The 18,291-nt window shown below is 46.5% G+C and overlaps 1 protein-coding gene across 3 annotated transcripts in view; it reads right to left on the bottom strand.

Moving 5' to 3' along the window:
• The window catches only part of SF3B3 (splicing factor 3b subunit 3), a 35,811-nt gene extending 17,714 nt beyond the window's left edge, over window positions 1-18,097 (bottom strand). The window contains exons 1-11 of one of the 3 annotated variants that reach the window (XM_089659217.1): window positions 17,980-18,097; window positions 14,129-14,252; window positions 13,502-13,828; window positions 8,467-8,639; window positions 7,453-7,594; window positions 7,259-7,371; window positions 5,579-5,716; window positions 5,390-5,493; window positions 3,189-3,354; window positions 2,999-3,094; window positions 2,810-2,882 (exon numbers count right to left, since the gene is read on the bottom strand). In XM_089659217.1, coding sequence (XP_089515343.1) covers window positions 2,810-2,882; window positions 2,999-3,094; window positions 3,189-3,354; window positions 5,390-5,493; window positions 5,579-5,716; window positions 7,259-7,371; window positions 7,453-7,594; window positions 8,467-8,639; window positions 13,502-13,828; window positions 14,129-14,198 — 1,402 coding nt within the window. In that variant the 5' untranslated portion in view covers window positions 14,199-14,252; window positions 17,980-18,097. The remainder of the gene's footprint in view (window positions 1-2,809; window positions 2,883-2,998; window positions 3,095-3,188; window positions 3,355-5,389; window positions 5,494-5,578; window positions 5,717-7,258; window positions 7,372-7,452; window positions 7,595-8,466; window positions 8,640-13,501; window positions 13,829-14,128; window positions 14,253-17,979) is intronic. The other 2 variants (XM_089659219.1, XM_089659218.1) reach the window with 2 other exon arrangements.
• Window positions 18,098-18,291: the final 194 nt, after the last annotated feature.

Genomic DNA, 18,291 nt, shown 5'->3' with positions numbered 1-18,291 from the left:
ATCCCAAACTAATGAAGGTTTTGGATGGACAGCAATCTTAAGGACACACTGCAATATGCTGACCACTGACAGGCATCTTACAAAAATAAAAGACTATATACACACACAGACTAACCTTACACAACTGAATCTCACCTGCTATACAACACATTGATAAGGGATTATAATTTATTGTGGGGATTTTATTTCTGAAATGTGTTTTAATTATCACGGTAAGCATGGAGTGTTATTCATATAAAAAGGAGCAATTACCGAGCCCATCAAACGGCTGGTGTCGTACCTGATCACGTGTGCAGCACCATGACAACTGCAGAGGCAAAGCTGCCATCTTAGCCTCTGTTTGATCAACAGTTGTCATGATGCTGTGTGATGGATATGGTAAAATGCCTATTTGGTTTCCTGTTGAATATATAAATTTGTCTATACATATCTACTTTTATACTTCTAAATGTTTTGTATGAATATATATATATATATATATATATATATATAGCGTGTATATCTTTTGCCTGCTGGTCTTTGTAGTCCTCCTTAACTGAAAAATAGCTGCTCAGCAACCCCTCCCATCGAGTGAACTTGAGAGCAAAGGAAATATTTATTTCTAGAGATCAGACCTAGGAGGAGATCACACCTATATTCTGAAGGCAGATTGATAATTTTCACACGAAAACAAAGACTAATATATAGCTCAATAATGCTAGTGCAGCGCTCACATGACTCTTGCATCATTTTTCATATATAAGCTCACTTTCTCATTGTAATAAACTAGAAGTTTACACAGAATGAACGTGTGTCAGTGTGAGTTTCTTCCTGTGAGCGCACATTCCAGAGCTCGAAGATTAATTAGGACAGGAGCAGATAATCACCGGACACTTAGTCTGTACTAAATCAGCTGCACACGTGATCAGTTATGACACCAGCCATTTGTTGGGTTTGACAGTTTACTTGAGGCCTATTCACACCATACATGCAGAAAAACTGATGGAAACTGACAGATTTCACTTGCACACACATCAGTGCTCTTTAATGAGTTTTAAACAAGTTGCATATTCCTGCGCAGAAAAAAATCTGCACGCGATACTAGTGTTGTGGTGTGAACAGGGCACATAAAGAACAATTGATTTTGTTGTGCCCGTGCAGGAAAACTGACATCACTGCGCCATGGTGTGAACGAGCCCTGAGAGCAATTCCGGCATAGCATACCAGGAATGTAACTGGTTTTTGAAACAGTAAATTGATAGGTTTAGTCACGATTTAAAATGTAGCTGTTGTGGGAAGTGGTTGGCATTTAACCCTTGCAGAGCAGACGGAGGGCCCCACAAGGGTTAAATGCTTGTTAAATCAGAATTTTACCCATAACAACTTGGTAAAAAATAATGTTCATTAGCAAGGAACAGGCTTTCCACATTAATAAATATGCTACCAAAATTCGTGTGTGCTGTAAATTGCATCCAGCATTGTCTTGCTGGAGAGACTGCCGTTCTGATGAAGCCCAGACGCCCCTGAACTGCAGTAAATCATAAAGTGCAACTAAAAATATTGATTTAACGGTTTAAAAAAAAAAAAAAAAAACAGTTACATTCCCAGAATGCTGGGATTGCTAACTGTCACATTTGTTTCTGTCCTCAACCAAACTGCCAAACCATCAAATGGCCGGTGTCATAACTGATCACATCTGCAGCACCATGGCAGTTGCAGATCAAATATAAGCAGCTTCCTTGGCTGTAAGGGCTCATTCACGCCATGGTGCAGACCCGTCAGTTTTTCTGCACACATTCTGCAAGGGTACAACGAAATCAATTGTATTCTATGTGCCTTGTTCACACCACAGCACTAGTATCACCTGTAGTTTTTTTCTGCAACCTGTTTCAAACTCATTGAAGTGCGCCTGAAAAAAACAGATGACTCTGTGCGTCAGTTTCCATCAGTTTTTCTTCACACATGGTGTGAATGAGGCCTAAAGGATAGGAGGATTTAATTCCATTTTAAGGCTGTCATCAGATCGGCTCTACAAGTTCGGCAGTGCCTAAAAGTAGAGAGCAACTGAGCATGTGCACAGCAGGGTGAGATAATGTATTACTGGATTTTAAACAGTATAAGCACCTTTTAACATTTTACATAGCTATACCTGCAAAAGGGGCTAGCCTGACGTGATCTAGCAGGACTTAATATTCTGACTAAGAGTTCCACTTTAAGTCCAGGGATATAGAAATAAGCTATAATACTTTATTCCTTGCTTTGGCAGGCTTTCTCCATCTATGCATCTGCTCCCCATTGGTGTTTTAGCTGGCAGTCACACTCCAAAGTCACCACATACAATGCAGGAACAGAAGTTCAACATCGCAGGGCAGGATAGAGGAACCACTCACAACTCGGAACGCAAAGAAGAGATGAGCACCGACAGGTGAGATCAGGTAGTTACAGCTTATTCCTCTACCCCTAAATACTTTAATGCAGAGTTGACTGCTGTGCAGGAGGAGCAGCATTTTTTTTTGTTTTTACAAAATCCCAGACATCAGCGGGGAGCTGCTGGGGTACTGAATCTTTGGAATTGATTTCAGACATATCTGAAAAGCATCTGTCACCCAACACTGAAGGTGACAGCACGGAAGCTAAAAGTTATGTGCCTGGGTGAAAGGTATACTTAGATCTGATATGGAATTAGGACAAACCAAATTGAATAGAAACAATAAAGATCATAAATAGATTTGTTCGTGACTAGTTACTGGTTTATTGAAAATAGTAGGTCACGTGAAGACTAACGCCCCCCCCCCTTCCCATATGACCCACTGAGCGTCACCCAACATACCTTCAATGTGTCGTCTAACGGTCCATACAGCGTTGGGATTACCGGGCAGCTCTGAGACGGCCATTTCAGACACCTAAAGAGAAAAGAGTTATTGGAGAGACACATGATCCCTCCCCTAAAGGACAATGGCACGCATCGGGGTGCAATCTCCTCTACAGGGACACATGGCATCAGTTACTCAATGCTCACCTCAAGCCCGTGCCTCAGGACCCTGAGAGAAGAACGAGGACCACGGCCACAGGCTACATACAGCTGAGGAGTGTCTTCATTGGCCAAGTCAGCAATCTACGAAGCAAAGACATAGTGTATATATAGCAGTCAGCAGATGCTCAATTGTGTCACTACTGCCCAATCAATGCCACCTCTACAGCCCACCTACCTGGCAGCTCATGATGGGGGAGAGACTGTCCTGCTCATCTACCAGCACCAGGTTCTTCAGTGGGCGGGGCTGGAAGAAAAAGGTGTCTCCCTCTTCTAAGGGCATTGCTGAGGAGAACTCCGGTTCCTCATCATCGTCACCCAGATGTGCAATCTGGTAGAGATAACTAAAAAGAAGATTTTTGATTAATACACAAAAGAAGATCAGTCTACATGCACATTATCTTATTTAATACAGCCATTCAAATGTGCAAAAAGAAAACTTCAAATCGCCTCCACCCTCCAGCTGTCTTTTTTTAAAGATGATGCATGGAAATTAGGATTGGGGCTACAAGATGTGACCATGTGACTGACCAAGTATGAGGATCAACATAACTTAATTTGTATCACAGTGGTGACCCATTCCTTTAAAGAAGTCCAAAAGATCTGGAGTAAAAAAGTGAAAGATTTGATCTGAGCGACTGGGCCAGTGACAAGCAGTAATGTAAAAGGTGGCAAAGTGTGAAGCTCTGCTGCTCATCACTGACCAAATTACAGATCTTCCTAAATGCCCCAGTAATGAAGAATAGAAGTCCCATTGTCACTTGGCAGGCTACTTGCTGGTTGGGGAGTACACAGAGGAAGGAGAACTCACCTCCCAGCTCCTGTATATAAAAGGACAACTCTGCTTTCCCCACTGACGTGCATGATGTTCCTGTCTTAGGAACTACACACAGGAGCAAGAGATGGTGTTTCTGCTCTGTAGCTTACAGTGTGCAGCTCCCAGGACAGAATTCCCAGTGCCATCTGGCTGATGCCGACAGTAGGAGACCACATGAAGGAGAATTGGGAACAAACCAGGATTCTCCAGATGCCACCATCACCTGACTTAGCTGATGTTGACAGCAGGAGACCTCATGAAGGAGAAGTGGGAACTAACCGGGATCTCCTGGATGCCACCATCGCCTGACTTAGCTGATGTTGACAGCAGACCACATGAAGGAGAAGTGGGAACTAACCGTGATCTCCTGGATGCCACCATCGCCTGACTTAGCTGATGCTGACAGCAGACCATATGAAGGAGAAGTGGGAACTAACCGGGATTTCCTGGATGCCACCATCACCTGACTTAGCTGATGTTGATAGCAGGAGACCACATGAAGGAGAAGTGGGAACTAACCGGGATTCTCCCAGATGCCACCATCACCTGGACTTAGCTGATGTTGACAGCAGGAGACCACATGAAGGAGAAGTGGGAACTAACCGGGATCTCCCGGATGCCACCATCACCTGACTTAGCTGATGTTGACAGCAGACCACATGAAGGAGGAGAAGTGGGAACTAACCGTGATCTCCTGGATGCCACCATCACCTGACTTAGCTGATGCTGACAGCAGGAGACCATATGAAGGAGAAGTGGGAACTAACCGTGATCTCCTGGATGCCACCATCACCTGACTTAGCTGATGCTGACAGCAGGAGACCATATGAAGGAGAAGTGGGAACTAACCAGGATCTCCTGGATGCCACCATCACCTGACTTAGCTGATGTTTTTTTTTCTTAATGAGGAGGAGATCAGAGTATGAGAGACCTAGCTGATGTTGACAGCAGGAGTGCGCATGAAGGACACTGACAGGGTTGGAAAACTCAGAAGTGTCAGCTCCTTACGGTGTATGCTTTGTCCAAAATTTAATAAAACATGTTAACATTTAATATGCCCCATTTCTACTTTGTCACGTCCACTCATGCCTTGCAGAAAGTGTACCAATCCACATTCATGCCCATTATGTACTATAATTTCCATTGCATGATGGAACTGTAGCCTGAAACAGTGGCAACACTATCAGGAATAGACGCAAGCATTTCCTTGATCCCTCCTCACAAACATAATAGAATAGTGTCCTGCTCCTGAAGGTGATGGCATCAAACCCATCCAAGAGAAGTTAAGCTGTATCCTTCAATGACCGATAGAGGAAAAATAATAAAATGCACACTTTTTCTGCAAAAATACGTGCATTTATTTTTTTCCTTTAAGCTGAACTTAGCCTTAAAAATTTAAAAGTTAGTGACATGTCTCAGAATTTTTTTTTTTTTTTGGTGCTTAGAAAATCACAATTTGTAGAAACTGCCTGTACTGTTTGAAATTACAACACACAGCAACATTTATATCATCTTGAAGCTTCACAGCCTATTCATAAAATGGTAAGGGGACAATCACTTACTGGTTCCCGAATTCCGAAGCTACAAAGAGAAAACCGGTCTTCAAGACACACATTGCTGCAGCCACTGGAACGGTATCAAAGTATTTCAGACGGATTTCTGTGACCTGAAAGAGCACGACAGACAATGAGCAAGATAAAAACAAAGCCCACCAGTACAAATACCAATCCTCCTGGTCAGCAACTCCTTACCATGTCCTCATCAGTCTCCAGTGTGATCTTAAATATGTCCCCCTGCTCTGTCTGAGCCAGGAAGAAAAACATGGATTTGGTTTTATGTGTAGCCGAGCAAACAAAGATCATTCCCCGTTCTGGATCGTCCAGATCATTCTAATGAAAGAGAACAAGCAGTTAGTCTGGATTCACATTAAAGTCTATGCATGCAAAACACATTTTAAACATCTCTGCATAGCATGGACCTTCCTCTATGCTTTCTCTCTAAAGTAGTAATAAACCCTTGCTTTATAAGCTAGCTCTCTATTTGAAGTGTATTTATTATCAATAATGAAATTATTATTCTTTTGCTCCTTTGTAAATGTTTATTCACCCATCTAAAGTGTGCCCCCTTCTGCTTCTCCTGCATTCTCTGGCATTGAGCGGGGTGCCGTTTCCTGTGGGTCTACTTCTATTGTCTTGTATGTGCAAATTACCATGCCATTTGATTGCATTGTAATATGTTATCTTTGTAATGAGGCAGAAACTCTTGGATTTCTTGTCTAATTGATGGCACTGGAAGGCTTTATTATGTTGTTCAGTTTATTAATGATTGAACCTGATATTATTCTGTATTTGCTTTGTTATTTTGAGATTTGTATGACTTAAACGCCATTTCTGTTTAAAAAAAAGTGTAAGTTTGCCCCCTTCATTTCTTTGTGCAGTACTTCCTGTTTATATCCCGTCAGGGAGCAGGCTGAACATCTCTCCTTGACAGGACTACATGTCCCATGAGCACTCACTTAGGCTCGAACTCAGTAATGCTCATGTTTCGGTGCTCCAACTGTTCAAGTTAGATAATTGAATTGGTGGGCAGATCACACACCCTTATCTACAGCAGCCTCACTATTCCGCCTGTGCATATCTGAGCACAGAGCAGCTTGATGTTTATTTGTAGTCTCAGGTGAAGAAGGCCTACATGGTGCAGTGGCTATGTTGGGACTCCTCAGAGGCCCTTGCTGGTGAATAAGCTACCACAAAAAGGAGTTAACTTATGGAATTAATGAGATTGTTTCTAAGATAAACAGATGACAGTCAACTAAATTAATGAACACAATATTGTTAAGTGACGGTGGCTATGAAATAATTGATTTGTTTGCCTGGATTTAATAATTTAATTATGCAGCAACAGAAAAACAACTGCTGATCTACCAGAAATCCAGCGAGCTCCTAACTTCCTGAAATGAGCAACAATTCCTCTGCTGTACTGAAATCCCAAGCAGCGTTGTCAGCCCAGCTGGACTACAGAATATGTCAATCTTTCTTATCATAGTGGAAGGTTTCCATAGTCCTGCAGGGAATACCTGGGCAGGGCTGACAGCACTACTTGGGAATTCACTGCAGCAGAGGTAGGGTTGTCTACTCACTATAGGTAGTTAGGAGCTCACTGGATTTCTTGCAGGTCAGAAGGCATTTTTTCCCCACACTTGCACATTTCTCAGTGTTCTGTGCCCTTAAACATTGCATGTACTGCAGAGATGTACTGTATTTGACATACACTAAATTCTGGGTAGGAGCATGTTCCTAGACGTGTCCAGGCTACAGCTGATCAGAATCTTTACATCCTCTTCATGAGTGTCAGAGAAGAGACATGAAAACTCATCACAAAAGCTGCACCACTGGATTCAGGTTAAAAACGCAACGCAGAGGGCAACTCACCCGCCTTCTTGGGATGGGACAACGAATATCTGGCTGGTCTCCAAAGTTCTTGTAGGTAATGTAGTTTTCGGAGCAGATGAGCACCCCGCTGGGACCATCTGAGCCTCCAGGAACTGTACAAGAAAATTGTATAAGAACAATGGAACTGGACTTGTGATGTCAGACAATGCAGAGAGAGCCGACTGTCTACTGACCTGTGATCAGGAAGTTGCCATGCTCCTCCAAAGGCTCGCTGTATTTGCGCACTACGTGGTTCAGACCCAGATCCAGCTCATAGAAGGTCAGTGTCTGCTGGGTGTTAGCGGCTGCCTCTCCAGTTGGGTCATTATCAGCTTCCTATAAACAAAAAAAAACAGACTGCATCAAGGCCATAAGAATACAAATGATCACAGTAAAAGGAAGCATTACCCTGCTGTACATGGTTCTTTAGAACACGAAACGGTCAAAATGCATCCAAAGGCCTGACACTGCTGTATGCAGCTCATCAGAACACAAACTGTCCTAATGCAGTCAAGGTTTCACCCTGCTGTCCACTTAAACTGCCATATACTGCAGCCAAGGCTTCACACTGCTGTACAGAGCTCACAAACTGTCATACTGCAGCCAAGGCTGCACACTGCTGTACAGAGCCCACAAACTGTCATACTGCAGCCAAGGCTGCACACTGCTGTACACAGCTCACAAGATCACAAACTGTCACACTGCAGCCAAGGCTTCACACTGCTGTACAGAGCTCACAAACTGTCATACTGCAGCAAGGCTTCACACTGCTGTACATGGCTGACAAGATCACAAACTGTCATACTGCAGCCAAGGCTTCACACTGCTGTACACAGCTCACAAACTGTCATACTGCAGCAAGGCTTCACACTGCTGTACATGGCTGACAAGATCACAAACTGTCATACTGCAGCAAGGCTTCACACTGCTGTACACAGCTCACAAGATCACAAACTGTCATACTGCAGCCAAGGCTTCACACTGCTGTACAGAGCTCACAAACTGTCATACTGCAGCAAGGCTTCACACTGCTGTACATGGCTGACAAGATCACAAACTGTCATACTGAAGGAAGGCTTCACCGTATTGTTCACGGCTCATCAGAGTAACATTGTCTCCAGCAGAAGAGTCAGAGAAGAGACATGAGAACTCATCATGCTGAGCACCAACATTCAGTCGTATTATATCTACCAGGGGGTCAATCTTACCTCATAGTCCATTTCCAGACAGGCAAACATGGGGTTCTCAAAGCCCACATCTACTCCCACCACATGGTACACAAGAGTGTTGGCCTTATGAGCCTCCAGCGGGGAGGAGATGGTTAGACGGGCAGCTGCGTCTCTGTTCAGGATGTACACCAGTTTTTGCTTCTCGATGGCACCTGTGAGCAACCAGAACACACATTCAACACCGCGGATACAGACCAAGTACTGCGAGCACGGTTTTATATCAACGCTGATTTCATCAGAAGACCACAGAAAGTGGCTGTAGGGTGTTCCTCCCCCTTTTCATTTTTTTTTTTCCTGAAAAGGGTAAACTAACCCTTTAAAGTGTGTCTAAAGCAAAAACTTTTATTTTAGTTTTGGATAGTTATAAGTTACGTCCCTTGTAAGGTTTTTATTGCTGCCCGTGTCCCTGATTTATACCGATGACCAACGTCGCCGAAATTTAAAGTGAGGGAGAAGCCAAAATTTTAAGCTGCCATCAGAAAAGGAATAGAGGGAAAATATTCCAATAGGGAAACTTGCTCCAATAACTGTAACTTTGGAAATATTTCAGCTCATTTCCTGTTGAATCTGCAGAACAGGAAGTGAAGGGAAATCTGATTGGGGGCATGTGGTTAGGTTTCTCCCTCTTGACAGGATTTTCACCATTCTTAAAGTGGAACTGCACTGCATTTGAGCACCAAAAACACGATTTAATTTTTAATATTCAAAAGGAAACTACCATCCAGCCATGTTTCCATGCTCCGTTTTGCTGAGAAATCATTTTGAAAAGCATCCCCCCCGACATTTTTGGGTGCGGCCAACTTGAGTAAGGGCAGATAATTTACATATCGTTTACTTCCTGGAATCCATCTGCCCTTAGCTCAGGCGTAGGCTGAACTGAGAACCCTCCCCCCACTAAAGACTGCTGGGATGTATGACATCATTTGCCTAGGCAAGGAAACCAGGAAGTAACTGAAGAAATTAAAATTGAAAAAAAAAAAAAAAAAAAACACACAACTTAAAAACAAGTAAAATATGATATACTTTCCCATTTATATACTAATGCCATATCATAAAGGAATAAAAATAGCTCAGGTTGATTGAGAGAGTGAAGTTCTGCTTTAACCACCTCCCGACTGGCCGTTGCATATAAACGGCCGGACGGTGGCAGTGCAGGGTCGGGTGGCCGTTTATAAACGGCCTCCCCGCACCCTGCTTGTGCACGCTCCCTGGGAGCGCGCAGCACCACGATCCGGTGCCCGCTGTGTCCTCCGGACACAGTGAAACACTGATCGTCGGACGGGACCTCTGTACGAGGTCCCGATCATGTGGTCACTGATTGGCCAATCAGTGATCACATGCAAAGTAGTAAGCAAGATGTCACTTCTGACATCATTGCTTACTACGTGTGAAATCTGTGAATGATCACAGAGGTCACATGGTACAAGGCTATTCACAACAGCCTTGTACCATGTGACAAGCTGTGACCAATCACAGCTCACTCAGTACTTCTCAATGACTGCAAGAATGCAGACAGAGAGAAAGAGAAATGATTGCTTTTACATCCTATATGGGTGTAAAAGCAATCTGTGTATATAAAAAAAAAAAAAAAAAAAAAAAGATCTTCATCACCCCCTCACCATGGTGACACTGTACTGCTAGGGTGACAGTATGTAAAAAATTAAAATAAAAAATAATATAAAAAAATATAAAAATGTAAAAAAAAAAAAAAAAAGGTTTAAAAATTATAATTTTTGGTTATAAACTAATTAGGATTTTTTTTTTTTTACTAAAAAGATAACGGAATAAATTTTGGCAAAGATTTATGATGAAATATTATTTATTTGCAAATTTTTATAAAAAAAAAACAAAAAACTTTTTTTCAAAATTTTTGGACTTTTTCATTTACATAGCAAAAAAATAAAAATCCCAGCGGTGAATAAATACCACCAAAATAAAGCTTTATCTGTCTCAAAAAAATGGTAAAAAATTCATTTGGGTACAGTGTTGCATGACCGCGCAATTGTCATTCAAAGTGTGATAGAGTTGAAAGCTGAAAATTGCCCTGGACAGGAAGGGTGTAAAAGTGTCCGGACTGGAAGTGGTTAAGCTTTAGTTATACATTGACTGCCTGCTGACCAGTGTAATTTTTTTAAATTTTTCACACACATTAAAACCAGGTTTATATGTTGCTTAAAAGTGAAATATTACCCATAACAACGTGATAAAAAAATGTTCTTCACCAAGGAACACTCCATACAATTATGCTACCAAAATTAGTGTGTGCTGCGAATTGCCTCCAGTATTGTTCCCATTTCTTCCTGCTGGAAGCTGCCATTTTTCTGAAGCCCAGAACCCTTAAACAGTAGTAAATTATAAACCAAAACTAAACCCATTGATTTACCAGTTTCAAAAAACAGTTAAATTCCTGAAAAGCAGGGAATGCTAACTGTCACATTTGCTCATCTCCTCAACCAAACACTGTCAAACCATCAAATGGCCGGAGTCATAACTGAGCATATGTGCAGCCCCATGGCAGTTGCAGATCAATCAGAAGCAGCTTCCTTAGTTGTAAAGGACAGGAGGGTTTAAGTCCGCTTCAAGATTGTCAGCAGGCCTGGATTGGCACCACTCCACCCGATTTCAAATAGGCTACTGTCCCTTGGGGGTTTATTTACTAAAGCTGGAGAGTCCAAAATCAGACTCCCTTCTGCATCGAAACCAATCAGCTTCTAACCTCAGCTTGTTCAATGAAGCTTTGGCAATGAAACCTGGAAGCTGATTGGTTTCTATGTAGAAGTGAGTCTGATTTTGGACTCTCCAGCTTTAGTAAATAAACCCCCAAGGGACAGTAGCCTATTTACTAAAGCTGGAGAGTCCAAAATCAGACTCCCTTCTACATAGAAACCAATCAGCTTCCAGGTTTCATTGCCAAAGCTTCATTGAACAAGCTGAGGTTAGAAGCTGATTGGTTTCTATGCAGAAGGGAGTCTGATTTTGGACTCTCCAGCTTTAGTAAATAAACCCCTTGGGAGTCTGGAGGCACAAAATGCACTTAAAGTCTAGATATTACTTTTTTTGAAGCAATCTCATTCTAACACAAGTCATATATAAGATCAGTACTATGGTCCATTTGTGCAAGTTTGGTTAGGTCAGGGGTAGGCAACCTGCGTCTCTCTAGCTGTTGTGGAACTACATTTCCCATGAGGCATTGCAAAGATTACAAAACTGACAGTTACAGCTATGACTTGCAGAGGCATGATGGAACTTGTAGTCCTGCGGCTCTCAGGTTGCCTACCCCTGGGTTAGGTTATTAGATATCTACAGATTCATGTTCATACAGAGTACCTTCCCTGTACGGAACATATACATGTATCAATAGATACAATTGTTAACGTTGTGTTCTCTACCTTGGTACCCAAACAAGCTAATGTCTGTTGATTATGGGTGTTCGTATGCATACAGAAACTGCCAATAGCTTTGTTTGGATTACTTGACCTGTCACTACATATCTGACTACCTTCTCAGTTTGTTGTCTGTAAAGTGTTTACATTTTTTTCTTTAAATTAAAAGACTGGCGACAAGCTGCTTATATACATACATTGGTCAGCAAGTGGTTAACGTGGACAGGTTGCTTTGTTCAGGTTTACGCTAAACATTCCTACAGCTTGAGGAAATAGGAGAGATTTAACCCCTTCAAGTCCAGACACTTTCACCCCCTTCCTGTCAAGGACAATTTCAGCTTTCAGAGCTATCACACTTTGAATGACAATTGCACAGTCATGCAACACTGTACCCATATGAATTTTTTAGCATTTGAGACAGATAAAACTTTATTTTGGTGGTATTTAGTCACCACTGGGATTTTTATTTTTTTGCTATATAAATGAAACAGTCCAAACATTTTGAAAAAAGTGTTGTTCTTATAAAATTTTGCAAATAAATAATCTTTCTTTATAAATCTTGGCCAAAATGTATTCAGCTATCTTTTTAGTAGAAAAAAAAAAAAAAAAAAATAACCCACATTAGTTGATAACCAAAAATTATAATTTCTCAAATTTTTTTTTACTTATTTTATATCATTATTTATGTTTTTTTTTTTAACATATTGTCACCCTAGCTGTACAGTGTCACCATAGTGACACTGTACTACTTGTGGGGGGGGGGGGGGGGGTGATGAATATATATAAAGTATTGTTCTTATAGAATTTTGATTTTGCAAATAAATATTCTCTCTTCATAAATCTTGGCCAAAATGTATTCATCTATCTTTTTAGTAAAATAAAAAAAAAAAATAAAAAATATATACCTCAAATTAGTTTATAACCAAAAATTATAATTTTTCAAAAATGTTTTCATATTTATATTATTTATGTTTTCCACATACTGTCACCCTAGCAGTACAGTGTCACCATAAAGATTTTTTTATTTTTTTTTACACCGATTGCTTTTACACCCATAAAGGCTGCGTAAAAGCAATAATTTCTCCTTTTCTCTGACTGCATTCCTGCAGCCATTGAGAAATACTGTGAGCTGTGATTGGTCACAGCTTGTCACATGGTACAAGGCTGTTGTGAATAGCCTTGTACCATGTGACCTCTGTGCTCATTCACAGATTTCACTAGTAGTAAGCAATGATGTCAGAAGTGACATCTTGCTTACTACTATTCATGTGATCGCATGATCGGCCAATCAGTGATCACATGATCGGGACCTCACACCGAGGTCCCGTACAGCGTTCGGTGTTTCGCTGTGTCCCAGGGAGCACGCACAGGCAGGGAGCCGGGGAGGACGTTTATACATGGCCACCCGCCCTTACACTGCTCCCATCCAGCAGTTTATATACATGGGCCAGACGGGAAGTGGTTAAGAGGACTTCCAGTACTTTGGTCTGTAGGACACATCATGCACCTCTTACAATGCTGTATTACACCAGCCCCATTCCTGTATTGCCGGGAAGTCACAACACAGGAGATGAAGACGTGTACAACTGGCCTTCTCAATCCCAATATATGCCAGCACCTCACACACTCACTGATCATGACGGCTCGGCCCTTGGGGTCCACAGCCAGAAACTGCCCGGGGACGATCCTCCGACAACCGCTCTTCCCAAAGGTTTCCTGGTGGATCTTCTCAAACATGTTCTTGGAGGGGTGATACTCCAGAATGATGATACGGCCCGAGTCACTGCCCACCACAATATAATCCTTCGTGCCTCCAGTCAGGCGGAAGGCCATGAGGGAGCGGATGACCCCAAACACTTCCACCGTCAGCAAGGTGTGGACTTTTCCTGTGTTGGCATCGGGTCTGAGTAACTCCAGGATCTTCCCCCGGGAAACAACAATCTCTTGTAATTTGGTTCCTATTCAGGAAAGGAAATAAAGGAAAAGTTCAGAGTGGAAGCCAAGGGAGAGGGGCAAAAAGGTTCAACTTTAAAGTGGACCTGTCAGTACCGGCACAAGTCTGCATGAATACAGTCCTGCCATGTCACACTATACAACAGTATCAGTCCTGAGCTGAAGAGATTCTGCATCCTGGAATGCAGAGATTTATTTCCAGACTCCTCTATTAGTAGTCCAGAATAAACACATCACCGATAATGGAGAGGAGTACTGAGGGGGAGGGTCTAAATATCAGAGGTGAGCAGCCCCATATCAGGTACCTGAGAAGTTTCCATGGATGGCGAAGCTGATGCCGGTGGCCCTCTGCAGTGTTATATTGTACAGGAACATGATGGCGGAGAGCGGATATCAGCAGCTGGTGGAATCAGATGAGGAGCACGATACCTGAAACAGATCAATCAGATTATTCCCGTACAATCCAGTATATGGTGGAGGCAGAGCTCTCCTCAGAGGTAGGATGTCTCCAGTGACAGTCAGAGAAGAGACATGAAGACTCATCATTGAGAGCAGCAACAGTAGTCAGAGTGTGGACACCAGAGAAACCCCGGGACTGCCCACTGTGACAGAGGTAATCTAACCCCCCCCCCCCCCCCCAAACATGGTAGAGTACACCATACCACACAGAGCAACCCCCACCAATCAGACATGGTGAGCACCCCAAACAATATATAACCCAGACCTCCCACCAATCACCACTCTATCAGCCCATCCCCCATAGTTATTCCCTTTTGTATCACATGACCTTCCCTTTTAGATTGTAAGCTCCATGAGCAGGGCCCCCTGGTTCCTCCTGCATTGAATTTTTTTGAAACTGTACTGTCTGCCCTCGTGTTGTAAAGTGCTGTGTAAACTGTTGGCGCTGCAGAAATCCTCTGTAATAATCAGACATGGGCGGGAACCCCTACCATACAATCCAGACATGGGCGAGAACCCCTACCATACAATCCAGACATGGGCGAGAACCCCTACCATACAATCCAGACATGGGCGAGAACCCCTACCATACAATCCAGACATGGGCGAGAACCCCTACCATACAATCCAGACATGGGCGAGAACCCCTACCATACAATCCAGACATGGAAGAGTATCCCAAAACATCCCACCAATCAGTACCACATACAGTCCAGACCTCCCCCCCAGACAGAATACCCACAACGCACAGGGGACCCCCCAGAAACCTTGATCACCACCAGACACAGGGGACCCCAGAGATCCTAAAGATGATTCCTAGACACAGAGAGCACCCCGGGGCCCCTAGAGATCACTGTCAGGCACATGGGACCCCTAGGTATCCTGAAGATGATTCCCAGCCACAGGGGATGCCCAGAGATCCTCACTAGGCACAGGGAACCCCCAGAGACCTCGGAAATTTCCGCCAGGCACAGGGGACCCCCCCAGAGACCTCGGAGAACCCCGCCAGGCACAGGGGAACCCCAAAGATTTCCTGCCAGGCACAGGGGACCTCCAGAGACTTTGAAGACCACCCAAGTACAGGGGACCCCCAAAGGCCACAGAGATTTTCCACCAGGTACAGAAGGGACCCACAGAGATCCCCACTAGGCACAAAGGACCCCCAGAGACATTAAAGATTACCAACATGCACAGGGGACCTCCAGAGACCTCAGGGATTCCCCCCTAGGCACAGGGGACCCCCAGAGATCCCCACTAGGCACAAGGGACCCCCAGAGATATCACAGATCACCCAACAGGCACAGAGGACCTCCAGAGACCTCAGAAATCCCCGCCAGGCAAAGGGGGCCCCCCAGAGACCCCAGTCGAGCACAATGGATCCCAAAAGGCCCCAGAGATCCCAGTCAAGCACAGGTGACCCACACAGATCCCCACTAGGTACAAGGGACCCCCAGACACATTGGAAATCCCCCCCAGAGACCTTCCCCCGGCACAGGGGACAACCCCCCCCAGAGACCTCCCCCCGGCACAGGGGACAACCCCCCCCCCAGAGACCTCCCCCCGGCACAGGGGACAACCCCCCCCCCCAGAGACCTCGAAGATCACCAACAGGCACAGGGGACCCCCCCCGAGACCTCGAAGATCACCAACAGGCACAGGGACCCCCCCCCCCCCCCAGAGACCTCGAAGATCACCAACAGGCCCAGGCAGGGGACCCCCCCAGAGACCTCGAAGATGACCAACAGGCCCAGGCAGGGGACCCCCGCAGAGACCTCGAAGATGACCAACAGGCACAGGCAGGGGACCCCCCCCAGAGACCTCGAAGATGACCAACAGGCACGGGGGACCCCCCCCAGAGACCTCGAAGATGACCAACAGGCACGGGGGACCCCCCCCAGAGACCTCGAAGATGACCAACAGGCACGGGGGACCCCCCCCAGAGACCTCGAAGGTCACCAACAGGCACGGGGGACCCCCCCCAGAGACCTCGAAGGTCACCAACAGGCACGGGACCCCCCCCCCCCCCAGAGACCTCGAAGATCACCAACAGGCCCAGGCAGGGGACCCCCCCAGAGACCTCGAAGATGACCAACAGGCCCAGGCAGGGGACCCCCGCAGAGACCTGGAAGATGACCAACAGGCACGGGGGACCCCCCCAGAGACCTCGAAGGTCACCAACAGGCACGGGGGACCCCCCCCCAGAGACCTCGAAGGTCACCTACAGGCACGGGGGACCCCCCCCCCCCAGAGACCTCGAAGGTCACCAACAGGCACGGGGGACCCCCCCAGAGACCTCGAAGGTCACCAACAGGCACGGGGGACCCCCCTAGAGACCTCGAAGGTCACCAACAGGCACGGGGGACCCCCCCAGAGACCTCGAAGGTCACCAACAGGCACGGGGGACCCCCCCCAGAGACCTCGAAGGTCACCTACAGGCACGGGGGACCCCCCCCCAGAGACCTCGAAGGTCACCAACAGGCACGGGGAACCCCCCCCCAGAGGCCTCGAAGGTCACCAACAGGCACAGGGGACCCCCCCCCCCCAGAGACCTCGGTCACCAACAGGCACGGGGACCCCCCCCAAGAGACCTCAGGGATCCCCAACAGGCACGGGGGACCCCCAGAGACCTCAGGGATCCCCAACAGGCACGGGGGACCCCCAGAGACCTCAGGGATCCCCAACAGGCACGGGGGACCCCCAGAGACCTCAGGGATCCCCAACAGGCACGGGGGACCCCCAGAGACCTCAGGGATCCCCAACAGGCACGGGGGACCCCCAGAGACCTCAGGGATCCCCAACAGGCACAGGGGAAGCCCAGAGACCTCAGGGATCCCCAACAGGCACAGGGGAACCCCAGAGACCTCAGGGATCCCCAACAGGCACAGGGGACCCCCAGAGACCTCAGGGATCCCCAACAGGCACAGGGGAACCCCAGAGACCTCAGGGATCCCCAACAGGCACAGGGGAACCCCAGAGACCTCAGGGATCCCCAACAGGCACAGGGGAACCCCAGAGACCTCAGGGATCCCCAACAGGCACAGGGGAACCCCAGAGACCTCAGGGATCCCCAACAGGCACAGGGGAACCCCAGAGACCTCAGGGATCCCCAACAGGCACAGGGGAACCCCAGAGACCTCAGGGATCCCCAACAGGCACAGGGGAACCCCAGAGATCCCCACCTAGCACAGGGGACCGCCACAGGCCCTAGAGATCCCAACCAAGCACAGGGGACCCCTTAAGGTCCCATAGATTTCCCACCAGGCACAGGGGACCCCTAGAAACATCGAAGATCTCCACCAGGTACAGGGGACCTCCAGAGAACCCCCACCAGGAACAGGGGACCCCCAGACACCTCAAAGATCACCAAGTGAAACAGGGGACCCCCAAAGGCCCTAGAGATCCCCCACCTGGCACAGGGGGCCTCCAGAGACCTCAGCCAGCCACAGGGGACCCCCATAGAGCCCCTGGCAGATTCCCCAGGTACAGTCACATGACACCTTGCAATATAATGGAAATCCCCCCCAATACTATGGTCTGCCTCCTCCTCCTCCCCAATGAGGATGCTCAGCCCCCCTCTTATCCCCAGAGTGGCCCCGGCCTCCTGCTGATGAGGCCTCCATAGTGGGAGAGGAGTGTGGCCGCACAGAAGGCCTGAACAGGGAACACAAACACCGAACCATACCCTCTCCCCCCTCACCTGCCCCCGGTACACACACGGCGGGGCACCTGTGGCGGATGGCGGGGATTCACACCGGATCCCTCGCCGGATCACACAGCCGCCATTTCGCGCCTCTTCCGCCACAAAGCAATGCGTGGCCCTCAGAGAGCTGCCCTCCTTCCGCCTGTCCACATACACCCCGCTACGGACTGGCACCCAGAATTATACCACCTCCCAGCCTCAAGTCCGTTCCTCACCCCGATACACTCCGGGCACCGACAACCGCTCCTCTCACCTCCCAGCACTGGCACTGAAAGGACAGCCCCAACACACCGATGGACCCCGGAAGTC

Source organism: Staurois parvus, unplaced genomic scaffold (genome assembly GCF_062004578.1).
Source record: "Staurois parvus isolate SC_StPar_1 unplaced genomic scaffold, SC_StPar_1.0 ptg001136l, whole genome shotgun sequence".
In the NCBI taxonomy this organism is placed as follows: domain Eukaryota; kingdom Metazoa; phylum Chordata; class Amphibia; order Anura; family Ranidae; genus Staurois; species Staurois parvus.
This window is presented reverse-complemented; position numbering and strand designations above follow the sequence as displayed.